We start from the raw sequence: 23,329 nt of genomic DNA, 5'->3' as shown, positions 1-23,329 counted from the left end.
CTCGTTGGTGCTAATGGTTGAGTCTTTGCTGTGAAATACACTACCCAGCAGAGGAAACCTACAGGAACAGCTGATTTTATTCTGAAATAATCAGAATCACTACACTTTAACACAGGTGGAGTCCAATTAACTTGGTGTCTGATTTTGACGGTGATTGGTTACACCTGAGCAAATTTAAAATTGCTATCATAAGGGGGGTGGACACTTATCCAACCAAGATATTCTAGTTTTCTATTTTTAATTAATTTTCTGAAAGTTGTAGAATTTGTTTTTCACTTGGAAGTTGTGGATTACAATGTGTAAATAAAGGTGGAAAAAGTCTGATTTAATGCAATTTAATTCCAGGCTACAAGGCAACAAAAGGTGAAAATTTTGAAAGGGGGTGTACACTTTCTACAGGCACTGTAATACTTTCTCTCCACTGTAAATCGATGCTGGTTCATTCGATTTGTAGAAATATGTGTTGATAATAGATAATTATTTTCAGGTTCTCTTGTGGTAACTGCTGGGCATTGGCAACAGGTGTTTGATTCATGACTCAAATTACCCATGTATATGTACTGGTAGCTGGGTAGAGATGGTGTTACCTTTACATTTTTTTTCTGCTTGATCGTGGAGATGGCATCCCCTCTTAATTGTGGTGGATAACCACAATATCTAGCCATCTCTGTTGTTTCATAACAGTACTCTGTAAAATGCTTGAAGCACAAAAGTGAACATTTTGTAGGCCCGATCCACGCTTGGGTATTTCGGACAAACCTCGTCCAATTTCTGGAAAACTTAGGGTCTTTCAGCCATTGGTGCAGCATGAAACCATCTCGGTTTCTATTACTATACAAGTACTAAGGTCGCATCGACTTTTCTGTTCAATCGTTCTGCCATGTAACCCATATACAGTAAGGATCTGGTGGTCTACTTCCATGTGTGACGTCACGGCTAATCTGAAGAAAAAGCATACTTAGACTTTTACTCACAAATTTCCCAACTTTATAATTCGGAAATCTGAAAAAGCCACATCATATCTATTTTGTAGGGAATCAAGCGATAGATTTGCAGTGACGTTGTCCGAGCGTTTGTTCCCCTTAAAGGTCCAGATGCAGATCCGGCCGTAAACTGTTCAGACTGGCAGAGGTATGAGCTCTACCGAGTGATGTTTTCTTTGATACGACATTCAAAGCATGCCAGCAAAGACTGGAAGCATTCTTGGTCCCCACCAACAAAATTATAATTTCAGTGTTTAGCATTTAGCATGAAAGATTGCTGGCAACATTGTTTTGGGAATCTAAAAGTTTAATTAATGTGGAATGGGAAAAGCATAAATATACAGTTGACTTATTACATAATGAATACACGTTTACATAAATGAGATGAGCAAAATGCAGGCAACATCCAGGTATGCTGTTTCTGGACATGCCTTCCTTGTGCAATAATTATCACTTTTATTAATTGCTCATCATAATTGTTGTACATGTGATTACGACTCCAGTGGAGATGGATTGGGAAGTTCAAAATCATCCTCCACAGGGTACAGATTTGTCACCTTGTGGGTGACTGACAAAATGGTGCATAGATATCAAAATTGCCTTTGAGATGTCGATCGTGGGTTCGAGATCTGAGCAATTGCTTCCTCAATCACCGACTTCACGTAAAATCGAACAGGAGAGATCAATCTAAATCAATTTCCAAACACTTCATTCTGCCCAGGCATTTCACCAACCACATGACGATTTGTGGCTTTTCTCTTCACTGCTGACACTCGAAGGTGCAAAGAACAAAACTTTATTTTCAAACTCAGTACATTAGCACCAAATGTGATTTATGAACATTTTTCATTTAAATTCGTCTGTTATCGGGATCCCGTTTGCAAATTATTCTTCACCACTCATCCTATATTTAAGCAAAGTGTTTATTTTTTTTCTTGTTTATTCCCTAACTGCCCCTTTCTTATCTCCTTTTCTCTGATCAGTATAAGATCTTTTAACAGCAGTACAGCTGCTTTGGATATTTAATCCTATTTTTTTCATTGTTCATCTGATCTTTGACTCCTGACCCCTGATTTGGATGTTAACTTTAGTCTCTGATTTTTGACCACTGACCTTCGATCCAACAATTTTTGACTCTTGACCCATTCCAATCGCGACAAATAAACCCTCCCTCCACCCATATGTCCTTATTTTGCTCTGACGAAGGGATAATATGCCTGGGGTTGACTTAATGGTTAGGGTGGTGGGCTTGGGATCCTAAGATCCTGAGTTCAAATCGCATTCGGCTGTTGAATAAATACCAGGCGGGGGTGACTCGACCTGTCATCCTTCTGAGAATGGCAAAATGAGTGCCAGCTTGCTGGTATCCTGTGTCAGAGTGGCGACCTGTCCAGGATTGTGTTCAATAGCCAAGGACACAGCTAAGGCAGCACCAATGCTCTGCACAGAGTATGGTCGTGATGCTCAAAATGTCAGCCACAACTGATTCCCACATGCTCTGGTTGACTTCACAAGATATAATCAATTGTTTAACTTCCCCACACTCTCCCACTTTATCAGTATTCCACTGTTTTCTTTTCTCAAGCATTCTAAGCTTTTCACCTGTCCAACTCAAAATTAACTTCAGTGGCTGGAAGAGCACCTTTGCTAATGAGCTGTCATTTCACTCTTTACATCGCTTTTATCCTCATCAGAGAAGGATCACAAAAGGAATCTGAATGCAGGAGGCTATTAAATCCATTACACCCATACAATCCTGTCAATATTAATTTAGCACTCTCCCCACTCCTTCAAGGAACCTATGAAATTATAGTTTAAGTCCATCTACTATGTTACTGGAACATCACAGGTCATGACATTATCATTAAGAGTGGTTGATGCTTGAGCAAATACTGTACTTGCATCATCTTGCCCATAGTCCTGAGTCACGTGACTTATGGAGAGAGATCTTGAAAGCTTAGTCCCATCTCAAAGCATCAAATTTTATTTTGCTTCCTCATAAGTGAATTGGTTATCAGTGTATTCCATTCATTATACTTTGGCACACCTGAAAGTGATTTGTTTTAATGCATCACAACTCCTGTGTTACTTCAACATGAAAGAATTGCCATGGTCATTTTGGGTTGTCATATGAATTCCATAAATTATCAGATTTCAGCTGCAGTTCTTATACCATTTATTGGCAACTCCAATCAAGAATCAAAACATTACATGTTACTAACTTGTTTTCTCAAGAAAATGTTTCTTCATTTTTCTCATGACTTCATTACATTTTCAACATTCCTTTGCAGTTTTCTCTCTGGGAACAGAAAGGACACATTACACATCATTCGAGGTCATACCAGCAGTTTTCTGATGGTGCACACGTCCCTTTGAGATGTCTGGCCTGGGTCTGATTCCCGGCCCGACTATAAACTGTCAGATTGATGTTTCACAAACAGAGCATTGCATCACAAAGTGTCAATCCCCCGGATGGAGGTTAAGATGGATATCTTCTGTGCTAGTATTAGTTGCGTATTAAAGTTTCACGGTATCTTTTGTTGGAAAGTTGACAAATCATTACCAGAACCATGAACAAATTTGTGCTACCTTGAATCAAACATCAGGTCTGACTCGCCTGTTCATGGAGTCTCCTCTGGGTTTGATTCATAAACCCGACTATAAACTGTTGGGTTGGTGTTTTGCAGGCATGGTGTTGCAACACAAACTGGCTGTTCAGTCTGCGAGCATTCATTGCTGGACGTTTAATACTGCATGGTGTTCTTAACGAAGAGTAGGCGAGCTATTACAGGCACCCTGAACAAATTACAAATTCCTGCCCAAAGCAGCATCAGTGGCACAGCTGTGCCATCAGCTAATGATGCAACCCCACATCCTGATGCTGCATACAAACGACAAAGAAGCTACATGGTGGATGTTGAAGATCCTAAAAAGCCTTTTGAAAAGAGTATGCGAGTTATTTTCTGCTCTGTGAATAAATTACAATTTCATGCCACTTTCTGTTGGTTGGTTGTGCTGGCCAGAAACAAACCCCAGCTGATCCCACAAGCTGGAAATGTGGTGCCATTAAATAATTATTAAATCGTGCTTCCCATTGGCTTGGGTGCTAAAAAGGACATAGTGCTGTTCGTCATGCTACTTGGTTTCACTTTTTTCAACATTAACAATGTTTTCCTCCAGGATACATTACAATCCATGTCACTTTATGGCCCATTCTCCTGAAACATGCAAACTATTGTACACCGCTTTCTTTTCTTCCAAGCCGTTTACACTTCCTCATAGTTTAGGGTAATTTGACAATTTTGATGAAACATCTATCTTTACGTGCCATGGTTTTTTGTTAGGCATGTGGCAGCATATTAAACTCAAACGACACTCAGTAGGGCACATACCCCTGCTAGACGGAACAGTTTACATTTTGTTTTCCACTGAAAGGTCGGATCTGAACCAAAATCTAATCGGCTTCTCCTTGTCACCTATCCAACTCATCCACAAATTGTCATAATGTTTTAACAACTTTGAGATATTGTGCTATACTGTATCAGTTTTTGGCCCCATTTCTCAATGGTGAAGAATCACTTAAAAACAAACAAACAAACAAAATTAAAAAAAACCTTGCCAAAAGGTGACCACGTGACTTCTTTAAGGTCACACTGAGTTGAACAGAGCTGCTATCCACCAGGAGCGAGTCCTTGAGGAATATCTGCCTACGAGAGATTCCGATGAGAATCGTTCTACAGAGTAACCATGAAAAATATGCGTTTGCCTCATAACGTCACCAAACGACGTCATAATGTCTCAAGCTTGACATATCTAGAAAGCACTCATCGAGGTGTTCAATTTGAGGTACTACACGATATGGTTCCTAAAACTTGAAAATTTGACCTTGGGGTCAAATATGTTTGACCTGAGGCGCTAACCATGAAGGTCAAGGCCAATCGCCACCAAAAATTCATCAGCTGAGCACCAGACCATGAACTATATTCCCATGAAGTTTGAAGACGATCCGATCAAAATTACTCAAAAAATAAGGGTTTCATCGACTCCCCTGATTTGCGACAAAGTGACCTTGACCTTTGACCTTCAAAATTTTGTGCGCTGAAAGGGACCTCTATAGGCCTCTGATATGTGAAGTTACAAAAATTTCCAATGATAACTGTGCTCTGCAGAATTTTTTATACGTGATTACAGACAAACAAAAAAATTAAAAAAAAACATACAAGCTAACATATCTTGCAAAAACTTCGTTTTGGCAAGATAAAAAACATAGTATCTCAATTCAGATCTTCACCAAAATTAAATAAGTTTGTCCTTGTGACACAACCAACCTGCCCACCAAGTTTCATCCAAATCCTCCAATACTCATTACTTTTTGAGATATCCTGCTCACAAACAGACATGGGTGAAAACATAACCTCCCTCCACCTTCAGTGGCATCGGTAATAATGTCAATGAGTGGAGCTCAAATCCGCTCCGCTATCAATTTTTTTTTAATCAAATTTAAATTCGTATTCTATTCTAATCAGGATGCAGCATTATGGAGCACCTTGTTAACCTCAGTGAAGTTGTCAGCTATCAGTTCTGCATTCATAAAACTTTGGTATGAAACGAAAATGTGCCATTTCTCACAAAAAAATAAACAAACAAAAAAAAAACTGAAAATATTTCAGTGACATTGATGTTTTACAAAGCATCAGCAAAGTGAGGCTGAAATTGGCAGACATTCATATTCTCACACTAATTATACACACTTCTCCAAGCAGGATTATTTTTCAATGAAGAAAGGCTCCCTCAGCCTTAAACTCATAAAGCCTGTGCCAAGACATCTCGGTTTCAAAATAAACCATTTATGTGCATCAAGGGGTAAACAAACATTTCAGACGACGACAGAGATGGTTTCATCATTTTAAAGTTGAGCGTTAGGGGAATGATTGGGGAGTTTAATGCTTCAAGCACTCGACTAAGCCAACATCTGGTTTTTATAATGGCGAGCTTTGCGTTTTGGCTCAATGACCAAGCAGGCTCATCACGAATGGCTTTTTCATTAAATATGTACTCAAACTGAATATCTCCATCAGTACAGATCACAGTAAATATGGCTTCATGCGTTTTAACAAGTCACTCGCTCTGACATTTCAAAAGAAGAAATCGCCAATACAACTTTGTGATGGGCTTGCCGTCGAGACCCAAACATGGAGATGAGCGGCTAAATAATGGATCATGCTCGTCTTATTCCAGTGGCATTTTTAATCTGGCTTTGTGAGGCACAAACATTTCCGCTACAAAATGTTGAGCCAAGCAATATCAAATAGCAGCCAAGGCCATGAGGGAAAGCAAACGTTAAAACGAATGACCCAATATCCTTCGTGAATGCGCCACACCCTGACCCGGAAAAGTTGGCGTTGCGTTTGTTGTTTTTGACGTTTGTTTTCCTTTGACGGTCGGGTCTTGCACAATAACACCGAGTTTTTAGTGACCCAGATGAAAGTTTGATGGGAAGGCTTTGGGTTCCATTGTACAAATCAGAGCCTTAAAGTTAACTGAGCAAATGTACAGTCATTCGAGGCCAATAGATAAAAGCGAATGAGCTTTAACAGGCACTATTTTGTGGGCAAACACTTTATTTTAAACCAAGCATTACACCTTTCACATTGCCATAAAGCTTATCAATGTACAATTGTAAAACACATTTTTCAAATGCCTGAGTACAACACACTCCTTCCAATTGTTTAATCACTATTTGACGTTCTGATACTATCCAGGCCGATATACAGCCTCGATAATCTTCATGTTTGGATTACGTGCAGGTCGATACACGGTTATCTTGCTGCAAAATGAATCTTTACCTTACGAGTCAAATTCTTGAGGGGATCAAATGATGAATCAGGATCTGGATTCTAAGTAAGTGAAGTCAGTCATTGAGTATGTTGAAAGACTTTGGAGCACACATGTATACTTCTAAAAACACCACACTCACCTAATTGGTGAGGAAGTCAACAAACACTCACGATATGTGAGGGGGGAGAAAGGTATGTCGGTATGTTGAAATCAGTAATGAGAGCAAGGGACACATACGTAAAAAAAAAAACAAAAAACTAAGTAGCTGAGAAGTTAAAAAGGGGATCATTAGTTGTCAGAATAAGAGGTTTTGTAATACCCCAAATGGAGTCGGGTTAAATGTGCAGAAAAATCCTCGTTTTTTTTCCCCAACCATTGTTTTTCCCCACCTAATGTTCTTCATTCGTGCTTACATTTAATTTCCCAGCCTCATTGGCAGATGTATGGTGTCTGAAAATGTGGAGCTTCAGGTTATGACGTCATGTAGAGACCACATAGCCATCAATCGGTAGGGGCAAAGAGGAAGCCCCCGTGATGTCACGATTCAGAGCTTACATACACGAGAGGCTGTTCTCGTTGAGCAATTGTTGAAAGTAGAGAATTGGCGATTGGAGTCTAGTTGAGCTGGGTGCACAGAGAGATCAGAGATCACACCAGTTCGGTTCAGCGCTTTGCTGGAAGTGGGGGTGATGCAGTTGTGGTGCACTGTACAGGAAGCAGTGATAAAGTTCCACAGCCACTGGACAACCTCATGTCACCTTTTCCACTTTGTCTCTCCACTAACCCATGCTGCGCTATTCAGATTCCTAAATACTCCAACTCCCAAAACTCTTCTTTCTGTCCCTTTTGTTGGGTGCTGGGATATGTGCCATGCCTGGTGTTTGCTTAATGGTTAGGGTGGTGGGCTTGGGATCCTTTGATCCTGAGTTGAAATCCCATGTAGATGTTGAATTAATACCAGGTGGGGTTGACTCTGCCTGTCATCCTTCCGAGGTCAGCAAAATGAGTGCCAGCTTGCTGGTATCGTGTGTTGGAGTGGCGACGCATCCAGGATTGTGTCCAATAGCCAAGGAGACTGCTTAGGCAGCACTAACGCTCTGCACAGTGTGTGGTCCCAATGGATGGAATGTGTGCATTATGAGGCTGAGGCCACATGTGAGGCCACTGTGCCCGAGCCAGACAGTGCATCACGGATGTGCACAGCCAATGCCAAACCACAGGTGTGCGAAGTGTACACTTTGGTACCTGTGGAACTGCCAATGTAGGTCGAGGCCGCACAGCTTATTTGTTTGGGCGGCAGATGCTGAACCACTCATAAGCAGTGTGCACCTTGGCATGAGCTGAACTACCACCACATGAGGTCAAAGTCACATCACTTGTGGGTAAGGGCACAGGCGAGTGTGAGAAAGGATCATGGTGGCAATGAGATTAGCATGGACAAGGAACTTCACCCAGGGAGCTACCAGTACAGACAGACCAATTAAGGATAGGATTGGTGTGGCTTCTCACCAAGTTAATGGAAATGGAACTGGCTCCAGATGAGCTGATGACCAATCAGGGGGTGCCACATGATGAAGTATGCATGCATGCAGGCAATCTCCTCTAATATAATTAGAAATAAGAGGTCGTGCTCCCTCCAGGTCATTGGGAGGCCCCGGAGAATTAAAAGAAGATGCTGCAGGGTGTGTGCATTGCAAGGCCTCTTTAAGATTTGCAGGAAGAGGGAGCCACCAGATAAATTGGGTTTTGTGAGTCTTCCACAAGCCCCATTGAAAGGAAGGAGGTGGCGACAGGAAAATTGCACAGGTGGCACCCATAATCACTGGGGGAAGCAAAGGAGTTGGAGGTAAATGTGAGGACAAGCTGGAAAGGAGAATAGCTGTTAACTCGGCGTAAATACCAGCAAAATGTGCATCAAGTTCATCAACCAAATCATGAGACGTCTTTGTCCACTTGTGGGAACTGGGGAGATTTCCTTTTGAAACCAATGAGATTTCAAATTTGTTTGTGCCATTTACCAGGTTCCTCTAGTTTCAGGTATTCAATCTTCCACTTAGAAGGTAAAATTTTTTTTTTTTTTTTTTTTTTTTTTTTTTTTTACACATTTTCTATTTCTCTTTGAACGAATTCACGAAGTTGTTTGTGTGCTGTAACCCGTCTCATTAGCAGGCGACAGATTGGTGTTGAGCTATAGAGTTCGTAATGTGGATTGACACATCATGAGATTCAGAAAAGAATTGTCTGAAGTGGCTGGTTACACAACTAGGAAGCTCAACCGCCATCAAATCAGGATAATCAATTGACAAATTGTTGCCACTGATGCCACGTAACCCAATGTCTAAATGATCTGACCGATGACTCACAAAATGGTCTTCGAGTAAACGGTTTTCTATTTCTAGACGAGATGGACTACAACGGTACAGTGGTCGCCCGTAGCATTTGAGGCACATGCAACGGGCTCAGCATAGTGTTCAAGAAAGCTCATAAATATCTTGTCGATTGTTAAGTCTCCTCTTGAAGGTTGCTTCACCACCTCTGTCATCAGCACAGCAATCATTAGAATCACCCATAATAGGAACAGCTGCACTTTTCGTAGAGTTTAACTAGGTCAACCATATCTTGCTGATAGGGCAAACGAGGAGGTGTGTAAATGCAGGCATAAAATGTTCCTTGGAAGGAGGATGTCTGCCGAGGAGGTCAGCTTAATCCAGAGGATTTCCAGGTAAGTAAGCACCGAATCAGCAACTATGCTGGATCTCATATCACTACATACATAGACACCTCCTCTTGCACGTCTTGATGTGGATAAGGATGAAAATTGGGTAGTTGGTTTACAAACTAAAGGTGTATTCAAAGAAAACCATGTCTCAGTTAGTTATGAGATTATGTCATGTTGTATAGTAAGAGTTGCTTCAAAGTCAAACTTGTTACACAAATATCTAGCATTAACTAGGAGTACCACTGGAAAGGATGGCACGAGTTGATGTACCTTACCCAATCAACCATCCTTAGTATACTTCATGAACTAGTGTTTATCATGCTCCTCAGACAGTTCTGAACCAATTATATCCGGACTTGCTCCAGCAGACCAGCATGACCCCAATTAATGTATAGGAGCATTTTTATCTTTGCTTGGTATATTGCATGCTTGGAACAAGAATCACACCCATCGGGCAGGTACTCAGCTGGCATATTTAAATAAAATAATAAAAATCAGGGCACAACCCAAAAGGATTTAACTTTGTGACCTCAAAGCACAGGAAATTTTAACATTAACAGAATCAGACCTTGACACCCCACAAACTCAACTTACCTTATTCTTCTCAGGAAACGCTCATCTCTCTAAATATCCACATGTACACCCATTCACATAACCACAGCACCCAAATAATGGCAATTTGATTTTGAAGCCCCTCCCTGAATGGACAGACTGGTGAGAATTATATATTAAGACAAGTCTGAATAGGACAATGGTTCACGAGCCATATTTGACAATGTAGATTGTTTCAGAAGTCAAGGATGAGAGAATGTGATAATTTTTGACCAAGTTCTAAAAATGATCAACATGATGTGGTACGAGTGACAGGTTATAAGCTGCAAAATGTCGAAAACACTGTTTCGTTCAACAACTTTCAAAATTTGACCTTTGCATAACCTTTAAAAGGTCACAAAACAACGTTGTGGATATTAAAATAAGGAAACAGGATACGTGCTATAGCTTATTGGAGTTAGTTCGTCGAAGGTCGAAAACCCGGTTCGATTCCCACAACTTTGAAAATTTGACCTTTGTGAACTTTAAAGGTCAAGGATTATGACCTTTGGTGCAAAACTTCCTCTGGAACATTCCAGGAACAATATAACGTCACATAGGCTATATGGCATTTCGCACTCCTCGGATTATCCATACTTTGATGAAATCAGCGTAAAAACAAACTTGAAGGGGGCGCCACGGGCAAGGTGTTCGAAATAGAGCAAAATGGTTTCAAGACGTTAGGGGGGGGGGGAATGACCTCAAGATTATACATAAAAAAATATTGTCATCTGAGCTCTCAAAGTCAGGGCGGTTGTATGATTTTTTGTCAAAATTCGCAATTTTCTAAGTTTGTGACGCTGGGACGAAAATGAAAAATTGAGCTCCATGGAGCTATGCAGGTGCCATTGGGCTAACCAAATACCGAAACCCTGCCAGATTCGACAAACCCCTCGGAGAAGATGGATTTTGTCAAAATTCGCAATTTTCTAAGTTCGTGACCTTGTGACCTTGTGACCTTGACACGAAAATGAAAAATCTAGCTCCGTGGGGCTATGCGGGTGCCATTGGGCTAAGCAAATACCAAAACCCCTGCCAGATTCAACAACCCACCTCGGATAAGATGCAAATTTAAATCGGCTACCCCCTAAAAACGTTTTTTGGGCATGGCCCTGCCCATAATGGGTGCACCACGCCCATTCTCAGGAAAACACAACTATATCATGATATAAACCTCCCACCAAAATTTTATCAGGATCAGATCAAAACCCACGGAGCTATGCTCGGGACAGACAGACGGACACACACAAATAACGAATATAGTGGTCACTTACTGACTCGTGAACCAATAGAATAGATAACTATAACAGCGTTTGATTGTGCTGTTTCCTTTATGAACAGTATGTTATATCCAAAAGCAAACATAACAGCTGCTCTTATTCACAAACAGCAACTTCAAAAGTTAAGGATCCACTCAGCAAAATAAGCGATTGGTTTATTTATTATTGCAGCGCAATTTGTCGTTGGAAAGTCCAGCCAAAATAGATTGTACATGCAGACTATTTACAGGCAGTACAACTGAAACATTTGTAGCTATCCAGAGACATGACAGAAATAAAGACACCATGATTAAAGAATTTATTTATTGAACATTTGATCCATTTTAATACACTCAGATTTTGTAGACTTGCCATTTGGAGATTTTAATGCTTTTACTCTTTCAGGCAGAGAACTTACGAGTTCTGAAATTTTCTCTTGTGAGATTTCTGAGCAGTGGAGAAGACGGGGAGACGTCCATTATCAAGGATAGAAATGTACATGACCAGTCAAAAGTTTCAGAACCCCATTTTTCCAGTTTTTACTGAAATTCAAGCAGTTCAAATCCAATGAATAAGCTGAAATGGTACAAAGCTAAGCGGTAAACTGCCAGAGGTTTAAAAAAAGAAAAGTTTAGGTGACCAAAAACTGAAAAATGTCAATTTCAGAGTTGTTAAAAAAGGCCCTTTTCAGGGAACAAGTATGGGTTAGCAACTGCAGTTGTTCTGCAGCAATGGAAGTAAATTAAGCCTTGAAAGTTGATGCAAACAATTCCTACAGGTGTCCCAAATTTTGTTGATTAGTTACAAACCCTCTGTCTGTATAAAAGCAGTGTTGGAACAGACTGTTGCTACACCCTCTAAAGCATTATTTGGACAATATTGCTGTCATAATGATGAGACAGACAATTAACAAAGGAAGACAGAGTGACTATTATAACCCTTAAAGTGTCGGTCTTTCCTTTGGATAAATTGCAAAGAAAAGCCAAGGTGTCAGTGAATACAGTTTCCGACACCATCAAAAGGCACTTGGAAACTGACAGGAAGAGGTCTGGCAGACCCAAAGACACAACACAATCAGAAGACAAGTTTCTGAGAATCAACAGCTTGCGTGATGGGCGGCTCACAGGACAGGAGCTTCAAGCACAGCTGAACACTGCTTGAAGTAAGGAAGTCTCAGTTTCAACTGTGAAGAGAAGACTTCGAGCTGCAGGTTTGACAGGTCGAGTGGCAGTAAGAAAGCCATTGCTAAGATGGCAAAATAAGAAAAAGAGGCTTGACTGGCCCATGAAGCACCGCCAGTGAACTACTGAAAACTGGAAGGTCTTATGGACCGATGAATCAAAATTTGAAATCTTCGGTTCATCACGCAGGATTTTGTACGCCGTCGAGTAGGTGAAAAGATGGTCCCTCAGTGTGTGACACCAACTATCAAACATGGAGGAGGAAGCGTGATGATCTGGGGCTCTTTTGCTGGATCCAGAGTCGGCGACTTGCAAAGAGTGACTGGCACCCTGAACCAAAAGGGCGACCACAGCATTTTGCAGTGCCATGCAATACCCTCTGGTCTACACCTAATTGGTCAGGGGTTCATCCTACAGCAAGATAACGACCCAAAACATACCTCCAGGTTATGTCAGCACTACCGTAGAAGACAAGAACAAGATGGTAGGCTTCAAATCATGGAATGACCAGCACAGTCTCCAGACTTAAACCCCATAGAGTTGGTTTGGGATGAACTGGACGGAAGGGTGAAAGCAAAGCAACCTATAAGTGCAACACATTTCTGGGAGCTTCTGCAACAGTGTTGGGAAGAACTTTCAAAACAATATTTGATTTCCATTGTAGAAAGAATGCCACAAGTATGTTCGGCTGTTACATCTGCAAAAGGTGGCAACTTTGACGAGTCAAAAAATTTAGATTAAATTTTGTTTAACAAAACGATTCCAAGATTCTTTTTTTATCTGAAATTGTTTATTTGTTCTGTGCTTTAATTTCAGAGTACATTGGAACATTGAACTGCTTAAATTTCAGTAAAGACTGGAAAAATGGGTCAACTTTTGACCAGTCGTGTATATCGTAGAGTTGATGTTGCCAACACACTACACAAGCACTGACCGACCAGTGCTCCAGATTGCTCCCCACACCATAACTGAAAAAAAAGACAGTTGGCTACAATCGGTTCAAAGAAAACTCCTGACTGGGAAGTCTCCAGACCCATGTGTGTTCACTGTCAGAAAAAAAAAAAAAATTCGTTTGCCAAAACTCCAAGGGTCTGTTGGGCACCTCATCAGCCCACTTCCTTCTTTGAATGTTGGCTGGTCGAAGGAGAGGTTTTCTCCCAGTTGATGAAGGTACTGCATGGCAGTTCTTGAACCAACTTGGACCTTCTCTGCAACATCTGCTGCGTTGCAACAGGGAGTTCTCAATAGACAGCTTGAAGACACCTTTGAGGGACCAGAACGGGAAGCTGTGGATTCCTTGCCTTCGCTGGTGAATGGCATAATCACATAATTCACATTGACCGTAGAAAGCAGAATGCCAAGGTTGTGCTGAGCTATCTGATGATGGCTAACTCTATCATCCAAATGGCCAACAATTCGTCCTCTGAAAATTAGGTTTGTGTACTCCCTGGATTCGAGGCATAGTTAATTGTCACACAAGACCCGGGAACTCTTTTCTGCAAAGATATAATCAAATATTAGCACTAATCACTGAAAATAACTGCATTATACAGATGACATGAAGAAATTTAAGGTGTCCATTCACTTCTGTCATGTCTCTGTGTATACATCCTCCAGTCTTCTTCTTTCGGCTGCTCCCGTTCAGGGTCGCCACAGCGGATCATCCGTATGATCCGCATGGTGATTTGGCACATGTTTTACGCCGGATGCCCTTCCTGACGCAACCCTGGTCGCCTCTTACGACACAGGGATATGGTACACCTATTTTAACCGGGGTATGCACCGGCCCAGTATACTGGTACTCACTTCGCTGACCTCGGAAGGATGACAGGCTGAGTCAACCCCCTGGTGTATTAATTCAGTGGCCCAACGGGGCTTGAACTCAGGACCTTTTGGATCCAAAGCCGCTGCCCTAACCACTGCGCCAACACCAGGCTCTGTATACATCCTCCAGTATATGTATATATTGGAGGAGATTGGGACAATCTGTGCAGAGCGTAGGTGCTGCTTAAGCAATCTCCTTGGCTACTGGGCACGTCGCCACAGTATACCAGCATGCTGGCACTCATTTTGCCGACCTCGGAGGGATGACAGGCAGAGTTAACCCCACCTGGTATTAATTCAACATCCACATGGGATTTGAACTCAGGACTTTAAGATCCAAAGCCCTCCACCCTAACAATATATATATATATATATATATATATATATATATATATATATATATATATATATATATATATATATATATGCATATACATATACATATACATATACATATATATATATATAATTCCAGCAGTGTTCGTGTGTGTGTGCGTGTGCGTGTGCGTGTGCTGTTTCTCAACAACCACTTTTCTGATCTAATTGAAACTTGCCAGGTATATTGCTGGGGACCTGAGGATGTGCCTTTTCAAGGTTTGATATTAATCGGACAAGTGCCTCCCAAGTTATGGCCATTTATTTACCAAACCAATGACAAGACACGTTGTTGCGTGGGCGAGGCCAATGGGGGAAGGGAAGCTCAGCCGCGTTCCCCATTACGGGTTACAATGTACGGGCTTCCGGAGTGATATGACTTCGTGTATTCTAATAATTTCTCGATTTCGTATGCGCATTTATAGATAAACACAATGCCCCAAGTTATGATCGTTTTCATATTAGACGGTGCATAAATTTCGGTAACAGAGAGCTGGTATGCTCCGAACCAGAAAGTAATTTTTTTTCTCTTCCCTTTTGTTTTTCCTTGCGATGACATTGCGAAAAGGCAAAATACGTCGGCGCTTCTTGAATATTTGGGTATTAAAACTATATTGCGAATAATCACAACTGCAAATAATAGGCGAACTTTCGGGCCACACGTACAGGCACGTGAGAGCGAAGAAACGGCCTGTGTGGTTGTTTCTTGCTCGCAGTTTGAATATTTATTTATAAATTTTTTTTTTATGGGCACGTACCAGTGTATATAAAACACAGAAGGGGGGAACTAAGACTTTTTTTTTTAAACAACACTTCTCGCTGGTAGCAACAATCATAGCATTTGTCATAAAAAGAAAACGGCTCATTACAGTAATCAACTAGGGCACTCGGTAGAGCACATACGTCCGCCATGCAGTGCCTGATACACGAGAACATATCAGGTCCAATACATTTTTTGTGGAATTTTGGCCCAATACAGATTTTTACCAAAATCTAATCATTTCGTCCTTTCTTCACACAACCTGTTGACAGTTTCATCTGAATCCATCCACAACTTTGAGATATCGTACTATACGTATGTATATGTATATGTATGTTTGTGTATACACGCACGTATTCAGTCCTAATCTCTCAATAGTGAAGAATCATTTTAAAAAATAACAAAATTGTAGGAGTCGTATCCAGGTGTTCACCAAAAAATTGAATCGATTTGTCACATCCAACATGTCCACCAAGTTTTGTACGAAACAGTCCACAACTTCAGATATCATGCTATATATATATATATATATATATATATATATATATATATATATATATATATATATATATATATATATATATATATATATATATATATATATATATAAATATAATTTTTGGCCCCATCTCAATGGTGAAGAATGACTTGGAAATTTTTTTTCAAGAAGTTGGATCCGGATCTTCACCAAAATCGCATCAGTTCGCCCTTGTCACACCCAACCTGTCCACAAAATTCCATCCGGATCGGTCCACAATTTTGAGACATCTTGCACACAAACACAGAAAGGGGGTGAAAACAACCTCCTTCACCTTCAGTGGCAGAGGTAATAATTATAATATCCAAAAGGCATTCTTCAAATATATTTCTAAATACAGTAATTTCAATCAGTGCATCAATTAGAGAATGATCATCTATTCACACCTCCACCACCCTCCCTTACCCAAACCACCTTTTTCCTTCACAACCCCCCACCCACATAAATTCCACGATTTGGCTTCTTCACCAAAAGAGATGTTCTTACTCAAAAGTTTGTCTCTGACAAAGCAAGTTTAAACAGTAGCAAAAAGTGGCTTCACTGGCAATGTGCATTTCAAAACCTCAACCCAACACCTGACCTGCCTCTCACCATTCCATTCATACTTTCAAAAATTCTGAATGCAAGACTCATGTCTCCAGGAATGTCAACAAAATTTAAAGATCAAACTGCAAATATTTCATGAAAATGCATTTATTGAAGAGAAAACAAATGAACAGGAAGCTATAAAAAGCTCATTAGTTCTCCTTTGAACAAGTCACACAGATTGAGGTACAAATCTTAAATATATTTATTTCCATGGCTGGGTGGTTATCTAGAATATTCAAACCAATAACCACATTATACAAAACATAAGTGCTGGTTAAATGCATCTCAAGTCTCCATCAAAATGGATTTTAAAACGAGAAAATCTTGCTAAATGCCAACATGCAATAGCAACCATTTACAGGCGTGCACAACAATAGCAAGGTTTCGATAAGATGCATTTTTTAAGTGTTAAATACAACTTTAAATGTATTTGTTCATTATTCTACTGCAACAGCATTGTGTATGCAATTCTTCACAGCACAATGTATCCCCATTCATGTTCCTTGAAGGAAGCTGGGCGATTGGATTCCAAAGTCCCAGCAAAAGCAGAAACAAAGAAAATATCCGTTAACACATGGATATGGCTCACATTGCTGGGAAAGCCTCACTGAATATGTTGGTTTAGCAAAGTTTGAGGAACAAAAAAACAAAATAAATAAACCAATGTTCATTCGTTTCTTTGACTGAAAAAGTTACGGTTCCTTGCGCTGGCATATATATTTATTAAAAGGATCACTCCCCTCCCTCCGCCCAACCTTTCCCATTGTGCTCAGTGATGAGTGTCAATTTCATAATTTCTTTCAAAAAAAAAATAATAATAATAAATGGACCATTTAACCTTCAACCCCCACCTCCCAAGGGCTGGCAAAATAACCAAGATGTAGACACACTTCTGAGCAATCGAGCTTTGGTTTTGGGTTGGAATCTCAACCCAGCCATAAACACCATCCTGGTGCTTTGTAGGCAGGACATCAAGCCAGAGGTCAGCTGCCGGCACTGGTCATTGGTGGGTGCTAAAGATCCCACGGTGTCTTTTGTGAAGAGTTGGCAAGTTGTGGCGAGAACCCGAAACAGATTCCCAACACGTCCAGTCAAACATCAGGCCTGGCCAGCCAGTTCATTAAAAAAAAAAAAAAAAAAAAAAAAAAAAATCTTAAGCCATAATCCTTACTTGGCTGATCCAAATAGGCAAGATCAATCGGTAACGATGAGGTACATAATAGCACGTTGTGTTTAACCCAATTTGCCACCTTTTACGTACCAGCATTTGGCTGAACCAGGAAAAGCTTTTCAAATCCATTTCTGACAATCATTCTGCATAAAGAAATCTATAGTGCATTAAGTATACATTAGAGATTTTAAATCAGAGCTCAAGAATGGCCTTGTTCATTTATTTATGCTTTGAAAATACAGAATGGAACAAAGGGAATTGATACGAGTTTCAAGTATTGACGTGAAAGAAAACATTGGATTCGTATCACTTGCATCTCATGCCCCCTCAAATATTAAATTTCCATCTGTTATTTAATCATGGGGATGGGGGGGGGGGGAGAAAAAAAAATTGATTCGAGAGTTATTGGTACACAATGTGTTAATTGGGGCCGAGGCAGTGAGGTCGTTTACACAACCCGTGGGTGATAACCTGACAGCCCGTACAGGATTATATTTTTATGGTCGAGGTTATTGCCACACCATTGACAATGGCTGCATTGGTTGAAAGTGGATTGTCTTTGTGAACAAAGAAATATTAAATAAAAATGTTGAAGTCGAATGACAGGAGTCGCAGCTCAAGTTCATGAAGATGGAATTAAATATAAAAGCAAATTTATTGGCGCAGGTCAGCAGGGAAACTTTTTTCGGCGTTGCCTTCGAGCACCTTTCCTCCGCTTCATGATCATTTCGTGTAGCCTTGCTAGGCCCTCATGTAGACCTCGGCCCGTGTTGGCACTGACGGCCTGCACATGCCACACCATTCCCACACCAAATTCAGGTAGTCCCAAAATTTTCTCAAGCTTAACAGCTCCTACAGCCTGAGGTAAATCTTGCTTATTGGCAAATACGAGTAGGGGCACTTCCTGAGCCTGAGGTAATCGCACCACACGGAGCAGCTCAGCACGGGCCTCCTCAAAACGCTCGGGGTCTGCCGCATCGACGACGAAAATCAGGGCATCTGCTCCCCGTGCATAAGAACGCCACAGCGGCCGCAGTTTATCCTGCCCGGCAACATCCCAGAAATGGAAGGGGATGCACGGACGCGAGCGAGTCAGTTGTAATTGCAGGCGCTCAGTGTTGAAGCTGACGGTCGGCAAAGTGCGTACGTTCTCACCCAGCTTGAGGCGGTAGAGCAGCGAGGTCTTACCGGCAAAGTCCAAGCCAAATATAGCAACGTGCAGTCTGTGGAAGCGTGGTAGGCTGGACAAGTTGGGACCCAGCTCAGCAGTGAAACAGTTTCCCATCGTTCGAGGCTGCAGGGTTGAAGATAAAGGCCCAAACAAACTCATTCAATGCGCAAATTATTGCTTCAATGTCTATTTAAAATAAATAAATGTAGCCACTCATTTCAGGAGTTTCCTATAAATCTCTTAGACGACAAAGGTGGCAGCACTGGCAATAACAGAGGGGAACGTGTTTCTCAAAAGGTTGCTAAAGTCAGTAAGATTAGCTTGTGGAGAGAGAGAAAGACAGAATTGCCTTCAAGGCAAATTACAATGCAGGACTATATTTAAAACAAACTGTATGGAAACTTTACAACTTTCACACTATTGTAAATGAGATTAATCAAACTCACACTGATCTCAAACTCCTTCAAAAAGCTGGCAATGGGGACCATGGTGAGAAGAGCTTACGTGGGCTGATCATTTGAGGATGAAAAGTGCTGAGCTTATTTCCATAACGACGGAGGCCACGTGATTGAGTACAAATACTTATTCGCAAGCTATTTACCCGGTGACACTATGCAAAAAAAAAAACAAAAAACGATGGAATGTACAGCATTATGCAACAGATTTCGATGAGGAAGACATCAGCAGGTCCGTTTATCGTACAGCGATAACGTGCGAGCCACATGATCCCAGATGGGTAATCAGGCCGCCCGAGCCGACCGAAAAGCGTTTATGCAGAAAGTGCTCAGATGAGCTCGTTGAATCGCATTGCAAGTAAATTACTTACTGTAATCTCATGAGATTTTTGTGTGACGTGCAAACTGGGTTTGGCTGAAAATGGTGACGACATGGTATTTAAATGGAATGTTCATAAATATACATTTGACGGAAAGGGTAAGGAACCTCAGAGCCATTTTGTGCCTTCACGATCACACGTGCCCATCACCAGGCAACACGTGATGAGGAATTTTTCCTCCCTCGCCACGAGACGGCGACCCAACCCATCTATGCGGACGGGAATCTTCAATGGCCGTGTAATTAAGGTTGACACCAACCGAAGAGGCCTTTGTGGCTTATTTGGAACCCAACAGCTCCCTGATGTACATTCGCCGAATGCAAACGCAAGACAGCAAAATAAAGGAGGCGACGTCGATGGAGAAAGAGCATGGAAACAAAATGCTGCATCGTCTCCAGGGAGAACTACTTGTTCTTTAAAGGATAACAAGGAATCTTTATCAACAACAGCAACACTCATTTTGTTTTCACCCTCTGTAATGAATGGCAAGCACCGGGTAATGGTCAGACGAGTCGAGTTTACATCACAGGTGAACACAAGGCCCGTCACACTGGCTTATCAAGTCAATTCAATGTGACAGCACATAAGCCAAATAAAAGGTAATCTTCTTTGGCCATTCCATCAATATGCAGCACATGTTGTGCAATATGCCCCTTTTTTCACCACAAAGGATTGTATTAATGCCAAATTAGTAAGTCTCCTTTAACCGCTCTGCAAAAATGTAATGCTAATGTATTTGGTACAGGAAGATAGGTCACAGTGCATCCATGACAACGCTCATGGGCAGATTTCCTCCGTAATAGGATGACAAAACCGACGGGAGAGACTGGATGATTCGGAGGTAAACAAGGCAAGGCCATTGCCCCCTATCAAAACACACGTACGTTCAACCCACGCAATGTTTATTCAAGTGATACAATACTCTCCCTCCCACCACCAGTGGTGGTGTTTTATGACAGTGGAAAAATGACAGAGTAACCATGCAAACTGCAAGATTACAAGACTGCACAACTTCACGCTGGGTACAACGGCTGATGATCTGCAGTCTTTGCACTCCAATTCCACCACAGCGAGCCTGCAGCAGTCTTCAATTATAGCATCGCCATTTGGAAATCCAGACATACTCCATTTATTTTTACATCGTCTCCCAACCAACCAACCAATAAAAAAAAAGTTGGAGAGAAGCAACTCGGAGACGCATTGCGGGTCTGGCTGTGGATTCAGATTTGAATACATGTGCAGAACAGGTGCACATTGCATACTGAACGTGTGAACAGTAAATGACGGAGGAGGGACGAAAACTGCAACTTAATCTGGCACGGTGCATTAGCCACCTTTTGCTGCACACCTGGACACGTTCAATGGTACCATGTTCGGCAACGACGGTGTCATTCCCTAGTCTTGCCATCATCTTGATCATGTTACAAGTTAATAATAAAATATGTGCAAGAATGTTTAGAATAATGGCAACTTAACCAGATTTTTTTTTAAGGCAAGGAGGTTGGGGGTTGGGGGGGGGGTGGTGGAGGGGGGAGAGAAACCTTTTCTTGCACATGTTACATATGGGTAGGGGAAGAGTGGAACAGTTAGCAAATTGGTTGCAGTGTGACCACTCCTTGGCTTTTTTCACAATATCTTGGCTATTTGTTGTTCACCTTGGCGTCTTGGTTTTCTATTATTATCGCTTTTCAGAAACCTTGTGAATTCTTGGCTTTTTTTCATTAGCTCACCTTGGCATTTATGAAAATGAGTGGTCACACTGGTTGGTTGATGATTCAAGCAGCAGATAGTACTTATGCCCACAATAGAAGGATTTAAGATAATCCCTTCCTTATGTACATTACTTAGCATCACTGCTCATGGTGAAATGAAAAATAATTATAATAATTAAAATGGTGATTAGACAACCTCGTAACGGTTTGACCTTTATCGCATTTAAAAAGTTATAACTATGTATCTACCCATGATTGACATTTTAAAAACTCGGTGAATCAGCCAATTTTGATTTAAAAAAAAACAAAAAGAAAACAAATGGAAACATTATGCTGGTTCGATAATAGCAGGCTGTAGAGAATGCCAAGTGGAAAGCTCATCTGTACTTTCGCACACCTGAACCACCCCGACGATGTGGATATGGCACGAACGTGGCGGGCCAAACGACCTCTTCGATCCGGAGTCTGTAAAGTATTCCCCCCCCCCCCACCCCCCACATTTGTCCTCCATTCAACGTTAGATGGATCTAAGAAACCACATACAAACAATGGATGGATTTTAAACGTATTGACATATCGGTGGTCAGTCCGTAAGGGTTATCCAGATAATAATCCCAGTTGGCACATCAATTAGAACAACCAACTGAGGTGTTAAAGACAGTGGGTTTAAAAAAAAAATAATGATGATTGAAATAAAAAACCATGAGGAAAGCAAAATTAACCCCACAATCAGGGACCGGTTAATGTAAAGTGAAACCAGGTAAACATGGCTCACCTTGAGGTTCACTTATCGATCTTCCCACGGCCGTGACATGCCGAAGTCCACACGGCTTTGCGCGCACGTTCCCACAAACAAGGCCGCAGATCGACGACGCATCCTCCGAACGCGGCTTTAACGGTGTCCCGCCTTCTGCCACGCCCACAGCGTCATGAATCGCATCTGCCACGCCCACATTTCAAAATTGCATCTGCCACGCCCACAGCGTCATGAATCGCATCTGCCACGCCCACATTTCAAAATGGCATCTGCCACGCCCACAGCGTCATGAATCGCATTTGCCACGCCCACATTTCAAAATTGCATCTGCCACGCCCACATTTCAAAATCGCATCTGCCACGCCCACATTTTCAACCGCCCGTTTCTTTTTCACACCGTGCCACGTGACCTTTCATCCGGCTGTTTTCACTCGTTATTCCTCAAAAAGATTTCACTTTGTTTCATTGCTTTCTAATCGACCGTCGTATTCCACATTGTTTCACGTCGTGCCGATAACCTTAGTCTGATGGACTCGAGGTCTGAATCCCCGACTGGCTCCCATTTTTATCAGGCTCGTGAGGGTAAAGAACTGTGACCTTTAGACTTTTGTGTCTGATTCCGTTCGGCGGTGTGTGCCCCAGAATTTCCCTTCAGTAAAGTGGATACCGTGTGAAAGGTATATCATGCTTTCTGTCATATTTAAGGAACAAGCTCAAATGAGCAAAGATCCTCGTCCTCTTAATGATGACGTCATAAAAACGAATATAACGTCATCGTGATGTATCAGGTTTGCGATAAATTATCTGTGCTAACGCCCGGCTTGATTCCCGCAAACAAACTTCAAACAACTTGCCTAGTTTCGGAGATAATGGTATAGGCGATTTCCATTAGCGGCGATATTATGACGTCAACTTTTTTTTTCTTGGAAGAATTTCCAAAATCGGAGATGGTTACTACCTACACGTGGGCTTTCTGCATTTACATGGCAAGTTTCACGAAGATCCGATGAAAACTCTGGGTTGTGAA

General features: G+C 41.4%; 1 protein-coding gene across 4 annotated transcripts; it reads right to left on the bottom strand.

Annotated features, from left to right (window-relative positions):
• Nucleotides 1-1,279: 1,279 nt before the first annotated feature.
• LOC147029433 (ADP-ribosylation factor-like protein 4D) lies at nt 1,280-22,864 on the bottom strand. 4 transcript variants are annotated; one of them, XM_085872482.1, is made up of 3 exons: nt 22,321-22,442; nt 21,943-22,010; nt 16,746-19,121 (listed from the first exon to the last, which is right to left on the bottom strand). In XM_085872482.1, the coding sequence occupies exon 3, from the start codon at nt 19,110-19,112 to the stop codon at nt 18,495-18,497; it is 618 nt and encodes a 205-aa protein (XP_085728608.1). In that variant the 5' UTR covers nt 19,113-19,121; nt 21,943-22,010; nt 22,321-22,442; the 3' UTR covers nt 16,746-18,494. The 4 variants fall into 4 exon arrangements, 3 of the variants coding, with proteins under 3 accessions (XP_085728608.1, XP_085728607.1, XP_085728606.1); XR_015055905.1 differs by lacking the exons at nt 16,746-19,121; nt 21,943-22,010 and adding an exon at nt 1,280-3,282 and having other exon boundaries at nt 22,321-22,864; XM_085872481.1 differs by lacking the exon at nt 21,943-22,010 and having other exon boundaries at nt 22,321-22,509.
• Between the last annotated feature and the right edge of the window lie 465 nt (nt 22,865-23,329).

This window comes from Eptatretus burgeri, chromosome 3 (assembly GCF_056783735.1).
Source record: "Eptatretus burgeri isolate ZD-2024b chromosome 3, Ebu_testis_v1, whole genome shotgun sequence".
Lineage (NCBI taxonomy): Eukaryota > Metazoa > Chordata > Myxini > Myxiniformes > Myxinidae > Eptatretus > Eptatretus burgeri.
The sequence above is the reverse complement of the archived record's forward strand: the minus strand, read 5'-3'. Positions and strand labels throughout refer to the sequence as shown.